This window comes from Hylaeus volcanicus, chromosome 3, assembly GCF_026283585.1.
Source record: "Hylaeus volcanicus isolate JK05 chromosome 3, UHH_iyHylVolc1.0_haploid, whole genome shotgun sequence".
NCBI lineage: Eukaryota > Metazoa > Arthropoda > Insecta > Hymenoptera > Colletidae > Hylaeus > Hylaeus volcanicus.
The window spans coordinates 3,143,565-3,162,973 of NC_071978.1; the positions used below are offsets into that span (position 1 = coordinate 3,143,565).

At 42.3% G+C, this 19,409-nt stretch overlaps 1 protein-coding gene across 1 annotated transcript; it reads left to right on the forward strand.

Moving 5' to 3' along the window:
- The first annotated feature begins 12,342 nt into the window (after nt 1-12,342).
- LOC128873420 (uncharacterized) lies at nt 12,343-19,259 on the forward strand. Its single transcript, XM_054117001.1, has 8 exons — nt 12,343-12,434; nt 12,516-13,086; nt 13,252-13,499; nt 14,247-14,422; nt 14,862-15,517; nt 16,342-16,572; nt 17,152-17,292; nt 18,656-19,259. The coding sequence occupies exons 1-8, from the start codon at nt 12,423-12,425 to the stop codon at nt 18,664-18,666; spliced, it is 2,046 nt and encodes a 681-aa protein (XP_053972976.1). The 5' UTR covers nt 12,343-12,422; the 3' UTR covers nt 18,667-19,259.
- The last annotated feature ends 150 nt before the right edge of the window (nt 19,260-19,409 follow it).

A 19,409-nucleotide genomic window follows, 5' to 3' on the forward strand; every position in this document is an offset into this window, starting at 1 on the left:
CTGAAACTCGATCTTAATTTCAAAACGGAACATTCTCTTATAATTTCAGTATTTCTCTGTAACGATCAGGGTTTCATACGGAAAACGAAAAGAACAGTTCTTTTCGTGAAAAACGGTTCAATCATGCGAAAGTCCCACGTGGCACTGCCATTATTAGTTACAAGAGGCAGGTCGGGTTCCTGGGAAATAAACCAGTGCCGCTTGGAAAGCTTTTTCTTTTGCGGGTGTGCGCTCAGGTGTGGCATTCCCGATCCCAATGGGGTTTGGACGACTGAACGGCTCAATGATGGTTTTTATTTATCGTCCAAGTAAGCAAGTTGTCCGAGCTTGTACGCTCCCGCAGCGTAATCCATCTTTCCTTATAGATACGGCCAAACGACTCCACTTCCTCCGATCTAAGGTCACAACAAGACTTCGTGGAAATGGTAAATCACCAATAATGGCATCTGCTTGGGTACACCAAGCTCGAGGAGGTTTCATAATGCGAGGCAAATTTGTAACTTCGCTTTCTCATAAGCATTACCGTTTGTCTGACAGTGTGGAAGCTGAATGACAACAGAGAGATCATTGAGAGAATTAGAAACTAATTGGACGAAATGAAACCAAGTACAAAATGCTCCAATATTGAGCTGAACGATGGAATAATTTAGGAAGCGTTCGAAATTCTAAAGCATTGTTCAGTAAATTGCTATTAAATATGATAATGCGGACGTATAATGAAAATAATACGTGGATAAGTGTGATTTGTGTCCGTATCGTATTGTTTTCGGATCTCGTTTATTGTGATTAATTATTATTTCCGGAGATCTGTTTAAATCATCGTGCACTCGAGTAATTTCTTTTCTACATATATAAAATTCACTCTGTGGGTGGTCAGTAATGAAACAGGTAACTAGTTGGAAGGTATCTGTAGAATATTAGCGCGTCCCTCTCGGTATAAAATCGTCGGACAACATTCTCCAGGATAATTTAAAACAAATGGATCAATTCCAAACCCAAACGTGTCGATGGTACGAAAACACGTTTGATCCCTGTCGTTGAACAATTTCAACGTCGCTCGGCACGCCCGGCTCTGGTGCAGGTTGCAGCTCTTCGACGATGGAAAGGAAACACTACCGTGGGAGAAACAGGCTTTGAAAGGGAGAGTAACGAGTGAGACAAGTCGCTCAGATACCACCGTTTTATTTTCCTTTTTCTGTCAGGCGAGCGAGAACTAACCGGCCAAACCGCACCAATGTAAACCCTCGTTTTGAATATGCATGACGGTTCCCTTTTTCGGTATCGTCGACGGATCCGTTGGGACTATCTCTCTCGTTCCACCAGCCCGCATCCACCTTCTTGCCTCTGTATCTCTCTTAACCCTCGTTCTCTCCCTTGACTACAAAATTAACTCGCATTCCGACGTTCCTTTGATGTCGGCCCGGAGTGTCGCTGACCATCAGCTGGTCGCAAATGCGCATCCAATTGTGCATACCTTTTCACTAACCCAAATAACGATACATTCGTCAGCTCCTGGTCAAGATGCTTGCTTGTAAATTAAATTCTGAGGCAGGACATCCCTCTTACTTATTTATTCAAAACAGCGTCGACTGCTGCGACCACTGGGTTCATTTGCATTTTAGCTTAACCCAGAGGTATGGCTTGGGTTATGGGAGGTGATGTACAAGGCGTTCGTCTTTGTTTTCCATTTATGAGATTATGCCATTCCAACGAATAGATCCATCCAGGGATTGGGATTTGTAGGTACGTATTAACCCGTGCCATATATCGCGTGATCGACATGCACGTATAGTACGCGATGCTTCGGCCCTCGCGTGTACGTTTCACGGCAAAACGTGCCCTGAGAAAAGGACGAATTAATTTCATAATTGCTTTCCTTCCTCGACGGTTCAACCCGCAACGAAATTGACCAACTCCTATCCCTGATACGGCTGAGTGATATTACGTTACGTACGCGACTGGTCGAATCAGCCAACTTTCGATTGGGTTGCTTCTCGAATACTTTGCTCGGGACCTGGTGAGAACTGTTCGCGTTTGACAGAGGCGCAATGGAAACAAAAATATGGTGGGAACGTTGAGGTTTCCTTTGCCTTTGAACTCGATCCACAAACCTTAACCACTTTGAAACTTTGATATTTTGTAGAAAAGTCTTCAGATGGAATTAAAACGTTCTTGAAGCTTGCTCCCTGGAGAAATTTCATTTAAAAAATGATGTAGTTTCAACGCTTTCCTAACGAAAAGACAGAATAGATGCGATCGAAGGCACCAAGACGCGTTAAGCGCCTTGCAGAATGCGTCTCAGAGGCGGAACGAACGCCATGAAATTATTATTACGCGGCGTGGCCCGTTTAGGCTGGCGCAAGTGATCGCGTACTCGTTTAATCATAGGATTTAGTGCATTAACGGGGTTGTTTCGTAATTGCCTTCCTTCCTTCCTCGGCGCCGTATCTCTGCGCGTAATTAACGGCCTCTTCGACGTCTATCGTAGCGCACAAAGAGCCGCAGTGTTACACCATTTAACGCGTTGCAATACGATTCAATCATTGTCATTGCCTGCTGTGCTTCTTGCGTATAAGCAAACAACGCTGTTTACTGCGGCTCGAACATTCGCTAATTATGATAAGTAACGCCGTGTATATCTCGGACGAAGCGCGGTGGTAATCTGGCCGCTGTTAGGGTATTAATCCTCAGCTACTATTGGTGTAGTACTTTAGTTTCTTCAAACACTGGTATATTTATTAAAGAAGTACATAATTACATGCAATCGTATGGAATTTCTTTAGTACAGTTTGGAATCGAAGGCAGCCTCAATTTGTTCAAACTACAAATGTTATTGCAGCTATTTTCCGGGTTAGCGTCGAACTACAGCTGTAAATTCCAATCGCACTTTAAATGGACCCCGTCAGCACCTCCCTACGATCAATTTCGTTATACGATTCCTTCCCATACGACCAGCTGAAGATTTCAGACGGAAGAAAATCTGAACTGATCCGACCATCGAATAAATAACTAAATGCATTCACGGGATCAACCCTTTGCGCCCCCAACTCCGTAACTACCGTAGACGTTATGTTACAATTGCAAGGAGTTGAAATTGTACATAGTAAAAAGCAGTAAAATTGTGACGTAACAATGGCAGCTTCTCTCACTTTTTTTCTTCGTCGTTAGCTAGTTCAATAATGACAGCGCACCGTCTCAATCAGGAGGCTCGTTGAAATTTCTTTCGAGCAATTTTCGCTGGTTAATTTTGCAAGTAAATTGACCAATCGTTCCCCGCGACTGTCCCAGCATTTTCGCGGTGTTATATTCGTACTGCTAGACGCGAATTAGATCTTGGATAACGGCGTATTGTTCGATACCGAATACGAATGAACGAATCGGAGTCCACGGCCGTTCGACTCCATTGTGCCGAATATTATATCACGCGCAACCACGTTGCAGAACAAATCTCTCGAATACATTACTACGAAGATTTTGTCACGGTTCGATTATTTCCTATATACACTGTTCGATAAACGGCCGCAATTCGCGATGTCTTTGTCAAATTCTATGCAACGAAGAAATATTCCAGGAAAATTTCGCTCAATTGTTAATCAAACGTGGACGTTTCACCGGACATTCTCATTTTTCTCTGTTTTGAAAGTTATCATTGTGGTCGGGGCTCTTTTCAGGAGAGAAGCCACAAAATCATGAAATATGTAAACTAGAAGTCTCGCTTAAAATAGGAAAGATACGCATTGCAACTAGCGATGCGCACGAGTAGGAAATTCGCGATCGATATGCATGTTTTGAGATTTTTCGAGATCAAGATCGAGATCGTAGAAATCTCGTCTCGTCTCGTCTCGTGCGCATCACTAATCGCAACTTTATACGCTTCGTTAAAGTGTGGAATAGATAAACTATTGGCGCGTTATTTCATCAATAAAGATTACGACACGAATTATGCACCCCAAAGATGGATGAAATTTCAAATGACTCGATTTCACGTTGAACGTATAGAAACTTATCCGGGTAACTGTTTAAACGAGTAAACGTTGCAAATGTATAACTACGCGGAGCTTTTATTCGTCATCTATTATTTGAATAAAATTCTGGCCGTCTCTCTGGCGACCGGTAGCTGTGTAAATTGAACGTACGGGCACGAAAACTCGTCTCGAGAGACGAAATTTAACAGCCACGATGCGACACGTTTCCCCGTAGGAAATTCTCTTTTCTGGACAGATGGATCGCTCGTCTTGTCCGCGGACGACTAGCCGTTTGACAAATAGACGTAACGTTTTCCTGAGCATTGTTTAAATAGCACTGGATCCATTTGCGCTACGTCGTTTTTTCCCTAAACGTATCGCGATTCTGCGAGACAACGAGAGCTCTTGAAGAGAGTTTTGCAAGGAAAGTGCTCGTCCGCAAGATAAATCTATTATATCTTGGGGTTTACTGGGACACTTAGTTCTCTTTACACTCTGATATCTTTCTCACTGATTATCTTTTAATTATACCTATGCAATCTCGTTCTTAAAGACCTCGCAGATACATGAATTCAAATACGCGATAAACCTATTACGATCCCATTAGAAATATACGACGAACCTACCGTGAACCTATTATAAGCATATTATGATCCCATTGTGTGATTATTACACAAACCACGTTTTGAGTAAACGGATGATCGAAATGTGGCACAGCTGAATGCGACGCATCGTTTAATGCGGTCGATTTAAATGCGACGAGCCCACGATGCATGTGTATACAGGCTAATAGCGTCCTGCGAAGCGAAGCATTAAACGAGACACGAGGATGGCGCATCTAGAATTGGCGAGAATTATGTTCATAGTAACTGGACTTGACTCGAATTCGAAAGCAAGTATAACGAACGCTCAAATTAAGTTTGCTTTCCGTTCAATGCGTTCTGCACACCGCGACGCCTAGATTTCGGGAATAACCGGAAGGAAGTCTCTTTCAGTCCATATCCTAAAATGTGCACTATACATAGTCAGCAACTGCTGTTTATCTGTTATCTCGTTAAAAATAATCTATCGTTTACTTTTTCATTTTTCTATCATCAACATTCCTAGTAATGATAATATTAAGAAACAAGCGGAGAAAGTTTTTTGTAAGAGGACTTCTTCCATCACCTCTTTTATTTTTGCTGCTGCAACTTTTGCAGAGTGGCACAACGCTGGAGACATTGCGGTATCGTTGCCATAAGCTCGCCCTCTCTGGTCCGCAAACTGGCTCGTTTCCTCGCTAGGTTCGTTGATACTTTTTCCTCGGCTTTTCTAAAATGTTGACCTCTCTGTGAATATTCCCTTTGGCACTCGCATCACGAGCTCTCCGTTTTCAAAATTTCCACGATCGATCTTCGTCCAAGCGTTTCAGAGAATCACTGGCGCGCGAATCCTTCGTCGATTAAACCTGCTACACGTTCTGGCAAAAAAAGAGATGTGTATTTTCATTGTCAAGCAAACTTGTCAATATTCCGAACGAAGAGTAATCGTTCCATTTAATACGTCGAGAAACATTAACGAAAGCCGCTTTCGCAGAAATGAATCGTTGATGGATGGGGAAACTTAAACGCTCCACAATTAAAATGAATTTTAACGTTTAAGTTGAGTTCGAAAGCGACTCTTTTGAAATCGTCGATAGCATGTTTCCGGTTTGATATGTATCTCAAGGACTTGGCCGTGGCTGGAAAATATCAGAGCCAACTTTCTCTGGGAAACCAACCAGCTGTACCGCTTTAAATGGCAATTGATGCATCGCAAGACAACACGCAGCGATTAAACTGACTTTAACTTATAAGCTGGTGTCTTCGATATCTATTAAGGCAATCAGTAAATGTCTCAAACAAATTTTTCTAAAGACAATTCGAATTTTAGCGGAGAATAAGACTTCGATTCTTCTGAACAGATTTGATTTATGAATGACACACATAAAAAACAGTATTCATTGGCTTTCTTGATACCTTGGACACTCACGTTCATTTATCACTGTGTTCTTTAAATAATATCTTGGCGATAAGTCTCCAAAGCAAGGCAACATAATTGGTTATCGGAAAACCTAAATGAGAGCCCTGTTCGTGACGTTTCAGCCTCTTGGTCGGTGACACTTTACCCTTTGCGCTTCACTGGTGCCAGTGCGATGACGTACATGCACCACAATTCGGTTTACATTCAAACAAATGAATAATATTCAAATTATAAGCGGTGGAGTTTAGAATAAATTTCAGCGAAAAGGAATATTTTTAATTTCAAAACGAAACATCGCGAACATACATAAAATCCCCTGGGTCCACATGGGTAATGCGTGTGTGTCTCTGAAATAGCGGAAACACGCAGATGCAAAGCCGTCGTCCGCGCGAGAATGAATTTCGAGGTTGGGTGACGTTACGTCGACATTTTTGGCGGCGCGTAACCATGATGAAATTAATTTAAGCGGCAAGATCGATCCACTAGTCGGTTAATAATCTCATCCGACCAGTTTCCACGACGGATAAAAGCCACGCGATTAGTGACTTCGCGACAAACGCGATACGCCCCCCAATTAAACGATCAAGGTGTTTTCACCTTTGGGAACGATCGATAAATCGTTTTGAGCTCTTTGCATTTTCTATCGATATAAAATTTTTAACACACGCCTCGAGGACACGCCTTACTCATATCGAGGACCTACATTTTCACTTTTGATCGAAACCAATCTTCGATGTCTTCCACTAACCGAGAATCGTGCTCTACCTTTACTCTAAACACAATGCCAAATGCCTATACGAATTTATGTTTCAGATTATTCAGCCCTAAGAAAGTGATAAATAACATCATTAATTATTCAATTACATCTGTAATAGACTCCCCTTTAAAAATAAATATTGCTCGCACATATACGAAGCTCGGTTCCCTTCGAAGGTCTCATTTTTCCTTGAAATAGGAACTTTGCGATATCCTAAAATAACATTCCGAATCACAGTGCGATGGTACGCATTGCGAGATGAATACGACGCGCGCGGACTGGAACCTGCCGCACCCAGTTTGTCGAGTCGACTGAACTTGAACGTTCTCGAACTTGCTCCATGAAAGTCCGGTACGAGAAGAGAAAAACGATAAATATCTCACTCCCGCGAATGAATTAATTTCTTACTTCCTACCTGACGCGTATGCCGTTGGAAGTCTTTGCACACGAGAGAAGAGAAAATGCACACCGAAGAATGTACCCGATTCGCGAGCCTATTAACGTCGTGGGATGAATAGCCTTTTGAAGCATCGAAGATCGAGCGAAACGCCAGGAACTGTTTCAGTGAACGTTTCTGTCTTTGGTTTGTCCATTGGTTGAGATAAATAAAACTCGGATATCTCTAACACGGTGTCCGTTATGATTGATATTCAAGGAAAAAGACACGTATAAATCATATATCGTGTCGCAAATATAATTATAGATTCGAACGAAGTTCGACTCAACAACGAAAGTAACGGGAGAGTGAAAACCAGAGCCACAGAAATCGACGGGAAGCTCATCCCAGGGAAACGAAATGGTCATGTGACGTCAGCGTTAATATTCCGAGGATATTGGCTGCTGGGGAATTAAATAATGGCAACGAAAATGATGGCGAAAAACCTCGATTACGATCACGATGGAGGGAGTCGAAATTAATCGATTCCGCGCGAACGAACTCGATGTACCGTTGATATTTCCAATTTTCTCCGGTGACATTTTGTGTTTACCCAACTCGCGATAAATAAATAGGATGCGGCAATAAAATGCCTGTCCTAATACATTTTTCGTTTCGAGTTAATCACCCCCCCCCCCCACACGGTATCGAGGTACTAGTCGAGTAAAAAAGTTAGAAAGGAAGATAAAACAAGAGTATCGATCCACGCGAGGCTGGCGTACGCGAAGTTGTACCAAAATACTGCGGTAATGAATCGCACGTGTAGTGGATTTGTGGCGAGGTTGCGTCAAATTCTCGCGCAGCTCTGATTTGTTACGAGAATGGCGAAAAAATGATTTAGACACGGCTCAACAAAAGAGATGTGTGTACTCCCTGTTCATTAACGTTGATCGTTTTTTAAGCTACACACTCATGTTTTCTACTGTATCTAGGATTGTACACTTGTTACAAAATACGTGATTCGAGCCAAAAGAAGCCAATTTATTTCGCAGAAACAACCACTGTATTTGATTTTATATATCTCGTACGGTATTCGTTGCTTCAGTATATAGTTCATCAAATCCAACCAGTATGAATACGAGATTCACACCTGCGGTCTAAACATACGTTAAATAAGCTGCAATTCAATTTGCGCGCTTTATTTATTACCAACCATGGAACAATATTTAATATTTATGTTTGTTTATTTGGTTTTCTGGGCAATATATACTGTTCGACAAACACCGCTCCTTTCGGATAGTATAGTTTGTTTTGAGAGAGTCTGCATATAGCTGTGGTATACATTTCCTGTTCGGGTACGATACGTACACTGCAGTTTACACAGAATATTGGCTACCTCGAAAGGCAAAAGCTCGCTATTCTTTGTCATATATATATTTTTTTGGGAACGGTTAGTCAGGTTTATTTGCCAGCCGTAACACAACACGTCGTTAATTAGGAAGCACAATACCGAGAGTCAACGATAAAAGGGCACTCCAATGGTCGAGCAATACTTGCACTGGCCAATTTTGACAGCGATCAAAACGTCCAATTAGGCGACTCTCGAATCTCAATTTTACGAAGCGAGCTCGTGTCGTCTGGGTAATAAAATTTACAATTTTTCCGACCACCGACGTCCGGTTCCACGATGCTTATTTGGCGTGAAAGTTTAAGTAACCAGATAGGCCTCTTTCTTTTCCATCGCGGGTTCACAAGTGCGCGTGCGCTAAAAATATCGCGATCGCCGCAGCGGAATCTACATTTTATCCAATTGGAAATCAATTGTACAAACAGCAACATGTCGCCACAAATTGGAAGACCTACTTCGAAAATTAAATCGTCGTATTTCGACAACGATTCTGTACCGAGCATTTCAATTTTAATTGAACGCTGAAAAACGTTCGAAATATTGTTAATTGGTACGCAATATTGTTGGAAATAATATTAGGACAGTTCTAGTTTTCTTAAACAAATAACAAACATCACCAATTCTCCCGTAATTAACGTTTATTAACGTTTGAATGTTTTAGCAGAAATCAGTCATCCGAACGGTAGATTAATTAGAATGATGGAACGTTTCACGCAACTATTGCGTGTAGGTAATAAGAGATGACTCGTGGAACTTTTAGATAGTGCGCTAAAGTTCTAACTCCATGAGAGGTGAAAATGATCGCATTAACCGCGCAGCATGTTCATTCGCGAATTCATAAAGATAACGAAACCCATATCGTGCTTCTTCGTTTTGTAAACGTTAGAAATATTTTCCTCCTATTTTCCCTCAGTTCGACGCGTTATATACACGAAACACAAAAACCTGATCGAATCGGTTAATTAAACGTAGCTACCCTCAAAAAGCATTTCATTTGCCGATATTATGCATATGCAGACCCATTAATTTTTGATAATTACCTCGAATTTCTCGAAAAATTCATCGACGAGATCAAATAACTCCAAGTTGAAGTAATTAACGAATGATATAATAACGAATAAGATAGAATACGTCGACAGGACTCTACGTGGAGCGATGGAAATTTGATTGAAAACGATTCGATGCATCTGCGTGAGTTATGTAATTAGATTAAGAAAAATACATTGGAAAGGCGACTAAATTTCTACTCGTAAATGTCACACACAGACGCGCGAAGAACTTTGTTTCTTCAAACATGGCATTCGTGAATTTTCATCAGGATATCGTTTCTAAATCTCTGGTACTGTTTCCTAACTAGGTCTTGGAGAGGTTTAATCTCGATCGTAAACTTATGATTCATGCGAATCCACAGAATTATATACACAAGCTGTTAGCTCGCAAACAAGCAAAATGGTATCCCATTTTACTTTCCAAACAGAATCTGTGTGCAATACTGTTCGCAGCGCATACAGTATACCCACGAACACATTTAACGTTAAATCTGTTACACAACACCTTTACCGAGCAACGTTTGCAAGCGTATATATTCCATTGATTATAAATGATAATCGAACAATATTAATGCAAATGATTATTCGAATTGTGGTATGGCATAAAATTATTAACCAAGTATCGCACTCAGCGTTATTACTCGTTTCAATCGAAAAGTTTACCTCGGTTTGACCAATACCAACAATGGGAAAATATTAATTTAACTAAATTACTGTTTGTTTCGAAGACAATTAAAGAACATAGCGGTCGAACGTCTATCGAAAATGAATGGAACGTTTGGAATGACGCTGGCTTGAAAGTTAATACATTTTTTGGATTCTCAATGGAATAAATATAAAGGATTCGCTTTAACCTGCTTGATTGGTATACGATACAACTATGAATATTTATTCCCAATATCGAGGAAATTTATTGCCACTCCTTTGAAATCCTCCAACACTGCTTAGAATGAAAAATGGTCCAACGATTTTTCGACAGTCAAGATCGATCGAATGCTGTGCAGCAATATTTGCTAATTAAGGTCGGAGCGTGGCTGTCGAAGATAAGAGAAATTGTTTCGCTGTGTATCGCGTAAAATCTTAACAAATTTGGACTTTGCGAAGCTAGCACTAATGGAATGCATGAGTTTCTCGGACGCCTAGTTTGCGTGGCGTCGTTCATCCTCGGCGAATTACGACGTGCCTTGTAATTTAATTTTTGCAAACGGTGCATCCTGATATCGCGCAATATTTTCCTCTTTTGACGCGATTCGCGCGCGAATAATCTCTTAATGAATAGTCCGAGAAGCATGGGATTTCCGTAACAAATATTTAAATTCTAAACAATCTTCTTGCTAGAGGCACCGTGACGTTTAATTTGGAAAACTAATTTTTGTAAACTACTTGACGTTTACGTAAATTTCTCTCGTTGTGTTTACATTCCCCTGTTATCTGTTTTGTGGTTAGATTACTGGGAAAACACATTGCCATTGCGTTATAATAAACTGTCGCTGGCGAGACCATGCTGTAACTCAAAACAATTTCGGTCGCGACGGAGGTAATGTTTACTACTGATTTATTTTATTATCGTACTCCATGCGAACGTGCCAATATATGGAATCATCGATTCAATTTTTAATGACACGAATACGCGGTTTAATAATTATTTCATTACAAAATCACGCGGAAAATTAGAAGCTCTGGCGCGCAATTAATTATCGAACCCTCCGCACTTGTACAACGATATTCGATTATTTATTTTCAACTATCTTTCGTAATTATACATTTATCCAAATGTTGGTTTATTAATGGGATAGGTTTACCTTATCAACATGATCTGCAATTTGATGGGTCCGAGTGTCGATGAATGCATCGAATATTCCAATAAAATTGTCTAATTTCGTTACGTTATCGCGTATGGAAGTAAAATAAACGGCAGTAATCGTTTCACAGACCGACAATTTCGAATATTCAAGCTTTCGATATTTCGCATTCGATTTGATCCAATCGTAGCGGGTTGTATTTATCATCAGATCGTGCGAACTTTGCACTCCCCGGTTATCTACATCTTATACGAAAAGTAATGTCGAACGTACGTAACACAGGTGACGTATACCTCCTATTACCCTCGCTATTGCCTTCTTGAAAGTCGAACAGCGTGCACTCGAGCACCCGCCGTGGTTCCTGGCGGAAACCTTAAGACACCCGTATATCACACGTTCCCTAACACTCTCGCTCTAAGACGTTTATCGAAGATCGATTGCCTCCGAAAAGGAATATGAAAAATTTCATGGCTCAAGTTTTCGGTTTCAATAGAGATCGGTTGCAATTCAATCGATTTACATGACAGCCTTGTTGTACACGGAAGAGTGACTTGTTAAACCTTCCATGGGTACTTTATCATGTAACCGTATTCGACACATATTCTTAGCAGTCGACTATAAATCTTCATGAAGCTTAAAATTGCCCTTTCTTCTTACGAGAAGAATCAGCCTAAAACTGTTGAGATCTGGTGTACCATAGAGACGACAAACAAGATATATTTTCATCTTGCATATATCTTCAGAAATGAAGCGTTGCGTTCCAAGTTTGTCTTAACTGATCGAGTACACATTGCGCCCTTTGCGGGTCTGGCAATGAACCTCGTATAGAAGGAGAAAGGCGTGGATATACGTGATTTACTAGATCCAGTTTCGTACCTGATCTGGAAGACGCACAGAACCAGGGAAAAGAGCGCGTGGAAAAGACACGCGATTCGCTTTTTCATTCGTTTAGTAGCTATATAAGAAGGTCGATGGTATCGATCGACTGCAGACGATTTTCACGCGTAGCACGATCTACCTCGCAGTCTTCTAGCCGAGGAAAGTTCTCGTCTGAAGGAATTCAAATGAAGAAACTGGTGAGTCGTTACGTCAATCAACGTTCACCGTGATATCATCCACCAGTGACGGAATGATCGCTAATTAATTTCTTCCTCCAGGGGATAATCATCGCGATGACGGTGGTTGTCAGCGCGTACAAGGATGAAAGGAGGACCCTGTCACCTTTAGAGGACTTCCCGCCTTACCAAGGAACTAGGCAACACCCACCTTTCCACGAGCAACATCAGCCATTCCGGGAGCAATCGCTCAAGACGCAACCGTATCAATCCTACAGGCAACGACACTATCGTCAGGAGACTTCGTCGTATCCTGAACGACTGTCCTACAGGGATCAGCCGTTCCTGAGAGATTATTCGTCATCGAAAAGTCGACCGTTCTACGGGGACAGCTCGTCCTATCGAGACGGGCCAGACTTAAAGGGACAGGCTTCGTTCTTCATAGACGGAACGTCGTTCAGAGACCACCGGTACAGGGATCGAGACACAGTCATCAGGAACGAGCAGTCCTTCCATGACCAGGCACTGAACGAGCAGTATTCTTACCAACCCCAACCCTTTGGCGATGATTTTCGGTACTCAGACTCGTACGACAAGCTGACCAACTCTTACAAAGATCAAAAGTATAGTCAACCGGAGTCCTTTGGTAGGGATCAAGAGTATTTGAAGCACGGTAAATGGTTTTTAGATACCAGAACATATTCTAGATCGTATTCTGCTGATACTATCGAAACGATTGTCTATATATATATCGATTTAAATATAAAACATGTTCGAAAAGTGTGAGAAGCAACCACCTCTGCGCAGCGTACAAAGGAAAGATTACTTTGCTCTTCAGGAAACCATGGTCTCGGTTACGTTTCCATGCCACCGGTTTCACCCTACGAGAACGCTCTACCATTGAACGAGGAATCGTCTACTACGACGACAACACCGACGTCGGCGTCGCCAACCGCTCAACCCTTGCAAGAGTCTACTGTCTCAAACTCAACCACCGCTGAGGCTATCACCCGACTTCATACGTCTGCGACTTCCCAGCCGAAAATGGCTTTACCGGTGACAATGCCAAGCGTGAAATCCGATACGGTGAGCGAAATACACTCTTAGCACGTCGACACCTTGCCATTCAGCTCTACTAGCACGTCTCCCTGTTCTTTTTATCTTCTCCTACGCTTCCACTACGGTTTACATAGGGATGCGAAAAACATCACCGAAAAACACCGCCACGATAGAACAAACATTTTATTTTTGAATACGATCTCGTTGAGTTGATTTTCGCAAGATATTCCGAGAACATCGGTTAAGATCCCAAGAATCTTTACAAATTGTTTCTTCTTCTATCGTGGAATTACTTCAATGGAATTTCCAACTTTCTTTAGCGTTTCTTGGTCGGTGGATTTGTTTGGTCTACCTCCGAGGGATCATCTTCTTAAAACTCTTAGCTTTATCTGTCCCATTTCCCTCGATTCAAATGCCGCGGAAAATTTCCATACACTTTCAACGTTGGCGAATCTTTGTCGCTTTAATTCCCCGTTTTAAGACACATTTTATTGCAGCGCGGTTCGTAATTTGATTAAACCGTCTCCTGTATAAAATAAAATATTTGTCGTATTATTACAGATTCGGAAATTCTCGTTGCAAGGATCTTCTAACGTCGTTTCTTTGACGCGATGATAAAACGGATCAACGCGAAATTCCGTCCTACGGTCTTTTCGAGAACTTTCAATCACCCGATACCTTGATCCTTTTACAACTTTTCGAACCGGACCCACGCCAGCGACGTAGCACCCGCGAGTCTTAAAGGGTCTAATAAAAGTTGGTAATTGCTTTCAGTTGGCTGATTCCGGTGCTACTACCAACCCTCCCACGCCGACAGTTTCCACGGTACCAGCCGCATCGGTCACCTCGAAGCAATCTACGAACCTGGCTCATCCACCGACAGTTTTGCCCACGATGGCCAGCTTGCCTGTCATGACCACGGAATCGCCGTTGATATCCTTCGGAAGACAGTACGTAATGGCACTGTCAAAATTGCTTACCTGCTCGACTGATCGCGACCATTTCTCTTCGGTTGTCTCGCTGTTCTCGAGAGATGGTCCTCGAATTGTCTTTAGTATTTCTACCTAGCGTTGAGGCAATTGTGATGCAACCGAGAAGAAAGTGATTTTCGATGAAATATTTCGCTACTTTGTAAACAAACTTACTCGTGCACGAAGAATTACCTCGTTTTGCGGTTGAACTATGATTGCCACCGCACCGGGTATAACAGTTACTCCCAGATATTTCAACGCTGAAGTATTCTCCACTCTTCGCGGAGCGGGAACGTTATTTCCCGACGGCTGAACAGCCAAACGGTCGGAGATCTCGCGAAAGACACTCCGCATGATTAAATTAGTATTCACATTTACGAATCCCGTGCGTTTCGAGGTCGTTTGATTCTTCTTCCAGGCCGATGACTCCTGTCGAGTTCCCACCGTCAAGGTTCACCCCGGCTGCGTCTTATTACGTCCCCAACGGCCTGAAGAACAAGTTCCAGCAGTCTTTGCTCAGCTATCTGCTGTCGCAGCAGGCGAAAGCTTCTGTCAAAAACAACGACCAGAATTCGGTGCTGGATTACGCGCTCCCAGACGTGTTGAACAACAGCGTGAACAAGATTCAAAATTTACCGCTGAATTACGCGCTTTCAGACGTGTTGAACAACAGCGTGAACAAGATTCAAAATTTACCGCTGAATTACGCGCTTCCAGACGTGTTAAACAACAACTTGAACAAGATTCAGAGTCCTGTATCGAGCTACGTGCTTCCGCAGGAATCGAAGGACGCGCTAAAGGATAACTTGCAGAGCTCTCTGTTGAGCTATCTGCTGCAGTCTCAGTCGAATCGTGGTTTATCGTTTCAACAATCTTCCTCACCGGAAACTCTGAATTACATTCCGCTGGGCAACACGTTGGTCGAGAGACCGAAGCTCCATATGCCAAATATACCGATCTCGACTTTGTCAACAGTTTCTCGACCGATCCAGTCCATAAACTACGTTTCCACGATGCCCAGAGTACCCACCTTCATGACTCAAGACACGCAGACGTCTTCTGATATCCCTTTAGGTATGATTCCTTTCGAACAGTTGCTAACGAACAAAATGAAACATATAGCAATAGTGACGGTATCGATTCCATGGTTATTTTATTCCACGACTTCGAATTTGTTATATGTATCAAAATTCTGCCTGTATCCGCTTTCAACGAACCGATAAAATTCCGAACAAATCGTTCCCCGATCGTTAGATACGAACGCGCCCCGAGGGACCATATCGAGAAAAATTTAATCTTTTTAACTCTATATCCGGGCAGCTCGAACGTCGCGGTCACGTCGTCGTCGAGTTTATTGGCGGTTTTACTTTTCCACTCCGGTCCGACACGGTTATAATTTTCAAAATTCCATCGAGTCATCGGGCTCCCGCGTGTCTCCAATTCCGATGGATTTCTTTCCATCGTCGCCGAAGCCATCCGCATGCGGGCCACGATTCCATTTTCCCCACTTTCTTTTTATCGTGGCTTCGAGTTCGGGGAACCTAAAGCCCGCACGCTGTATCCGAGAAGTTATACGCCGATGGAAGAGGAAAGGATTCGGTTTCAAGTTGGCATTTTTATACGAACCTTCGTCATTGTTTCTAAGTCCTCGCTGCCCCATTGAACTGTAGTCTACGTGTAACGACCGAAATAGCGCTTGTACCAACGTAAAGTTAGATACTTCTAAATTTGGAGCATAATCTCAAAAAATTCTAAAGATGCAAAAGTGAAATATACTTTTCTCGAAATTTTACAGCTATGTTCGGAAGGGGTTAATTTGCCACTTATGTTAGGCAGGTGCGTGCTCCATAACGTACAAATGTCTCTCGCACCTACAGAATGGCGCGTTCCTGTTTTAGGTGCGACGCTAGCCTCCGGCCTGCCCCAGAGCATCTCTGAGACCCAGTCTACGAACGTATTCAACAGTCTACCTGGCGGGTTCAGCGGCATATCTGCGAGCATACCTGGCAGTCTCTCATCGGGCGTTTCCACAGGCATGCCAACTTTGAACTTGGCTCAGAATTTCCAACATTTTGGCCAGCTGCGGCCATTCGAAGCGACAAGAAGTCAGCCGCTCTCGTACTCCACAGGTATATCGATCGCGCGCGATTACGCACGCCTAACGATGACGCTTATTAACGATGAGACGTCATGACACGCGTCTAATATCGAACGATATTGCGAGCTCCTTATAGAATCTCAGTTACATAAAGTGTGTGCCAAAAGCGAGAGTATATCTACCTATTTTTAAAAAAATTAACGCATCAACACTTTCCTTATGAATCCTCGATAAACTAAGACTTTAACGAGGATCCTCGCTAAGGGTTGAAACCTTTAATCGTAATATTGTTGGGCGATTCATGTGCACCTAACAGGTCAGCACTAAGGATGGGGCTTTAGGGGTTATAGCCTACAGACCTTCGCCACCTGGTGTGCCTTCAGAGATTAATTTGATTTGATAAATTCACTATGAACCTTCTGGCATGTACATTGATGTAGTTGACGGTGAATAAACTTCTCCATTTTCTAATGTTGCACTTGCGTTAATAGAATAGTTTGTAGTGCTTCTCTGTCAGTACCATCGCTAGGCACGCTAGTGACAGGTGTGTCTGAAATCGTTCCTTTTCGCTTTTACCATGTAACCCGCGAAACCCGTGTGGTCTGTGCAGGATTGCAGATGCAGCTGGGCGGTTTCGGCGGGATGGATTATGCCTTACGGTCGAGTAATCCTGCCCCACGGCCACTGGAGCTCGGCATCGCGAAAGTGGGCTTAAGTATGCCGGAGTTACCGCGACACCAGCTTCTCCAAGGTAAATTTTCAACGAGTAATTACGCGCGTTACTGGTCTCGAGAGGCTGCGGAACAACCGCATTTGCCGAACGTGAACAATTTTTGGAAAGGTTGCACAGGTGCGCCGAAGAAATTTTCTCCCTCCATTAATTCTGACTAAGTAACACTAAATTTTAATTGGGCGCTGAATTTAATTCGGCAATTTCATTTTTTGAAATAGTTAAAATTTTCGCTGTTGGAATGTCTTCAACTTTCTAAAAGCAATTCGTGATTCTCGCTTCGTGTACGAGCTTTAGACTTTATATTGGGTTATGCATCGCGTAACTCATGAAGACGGTAACCCTGTTCGAGGGAAGCGTACGCATTCCGAGTCTGCACGAGTCTGGTGATTCGCGTATCAGAAAGTCTCTTTGCACGAGCCCGATGGTTTGCTTTTGAAGAAAAATCCCCCTCGATACGAGGAATATTATACAAATACTCGTGCGATGAAAGTTTGTTTGTTAGGGGCCTCGTTTGCGTGTGCACATCTTAGGAATTTTAAACGACGAATCATCGATTGCGAGATTTCCATACTTTAATGGAACGGTTTCGCGATTTCGTCCCAAGGAATTTTCAGTTATATCGGCATGCTGGTATACTTATCCGAATACGGTGTATCATTAATGTCACGTTTATTATGCATCGATCGAAAATTCCCCGATCTTATCGGTTTTCCAGAATTTGTTCGGATATTGGCATAACCGGATAGCCAAGTAACGTAAAATAACGTACATTTTCATTCGATTTAAAATATAATTTAAATATACTGACAAATATTGAATTTCAGTAGCTTTGTGTACGCAATTATTTATAACTTCCCATCGGATGGAGGTATCGGTTATATTTTCGTTTAATTTCTCTAAGGGATATCTGGACGTTATTCGCGTTTGCTTTCATAACGGTGGATAATTTTAACAAACCTTGATTTTGGTATGAACTTGCGCATCACTCCTCGCATTTAATGGGGGAATTTAATTAATAATTCAACCGACGTTGACGCTTGGTCTGCATTTTGTGTATTGGGTAAAACACGGGTTTACTATGCAGACATTTGCTTTACGCTCGGATTAGTAATGCGGAGTGAAAAGGTAAATCAAGAAGGATGAAGCGCGCTTTTAACATTCTCCAAGTTTCTTATTTACATTAATTATAACCCGAGGAGTTTGTGTCTGGGTACCGGCGGAAGGAGCCGAGAAAAGTTAGACGCCTGAGTAACGAGGATATTAATTGCAACAGATTTCCAGTTTTTAACTTTCGTTGACGAAATTGATTTTTCTGTGTATTAATAACTTCTCCGAACTACGTATTCCGAAGTAAAAGAACTTCTTTATGATTTTTTTCCAGGTTGGGCTTAATCGGTACTCGTGGTAAACGCACGCAAGGACTGCAACACACTTGGCCATGTACGGAATATATTTATCAAACTGCCAAAGTTGAACATAATCTAGGTTAACGCTACAAAAGAAAAGTGTTTCATAGTTTTATAATTTAGTTGTAGGTGTTATCTAATCATAAGTACACGTAACATAATTTACAACGACATGGAAATAAAGCGTTGTTTTCAAAAGTGTTGTTACGCCGAAGAAAATGTCATTTAACGAACAAATACTACCGACACACGACGTTTTACCTACGTTATCGTTGAGTTTGTTCCTTGTCTCGCCGATTCTTTCAGTCTACAATGGTCTAACGGCCCGTATGTTTTTCTTATTACGAAGAAACTCCGCTGTCGACCTTCTTGCGCGTTACTTTTCCGTGTTTTATCGCTGCATCACCTTTTCTTTGCCTGTTAATGGCCTCACGTGAACGATCCAGGACGTCTGCGAGAACAAGGGTTCAGTCCCTTACATAGTCCCGAAGGCGCCCTTTGCTTCGGCGGTATTCGTAAAAGTCGATGTGAAACGATTTCGTTGCAGATTGGATTTGGTCGAGGATTGTAGTTCTCGAACATGACCATTGTCACTGCGAATTGCATCGAGTGGGAATCTGAAGTTCTGATATTTAGAGACTTCCTACTTCGCAGGACGCAAGGACAAAGGAGGAGAAATGTCGGGAAAGGCGTCTATGTGCGGTTAACGGAATACTGACAATGGTCGAA

What these genes read in the sequence shown, in the direction of transcription:
- LOC128873420 (XM_054117001.1), top strand. An exon ending in CAAGCGTGAAATCCGATACG is followed by an intron (nt 13,500 to 14,246) that starts GTGAGCGAAATA and finishes AATTGCTTTCAG; the next exon opens with TTGGCTGATTCCGGTGCTAC. An exon ending in TTGATATCCTTCGGAAGACA is followed by an intron (nt 14,423 to 14,861) that starts GTACGTAATGGC and finishes TTCTTCTTCCAG; the next exon opens with GCCGATGACTCCTGTCGAGT.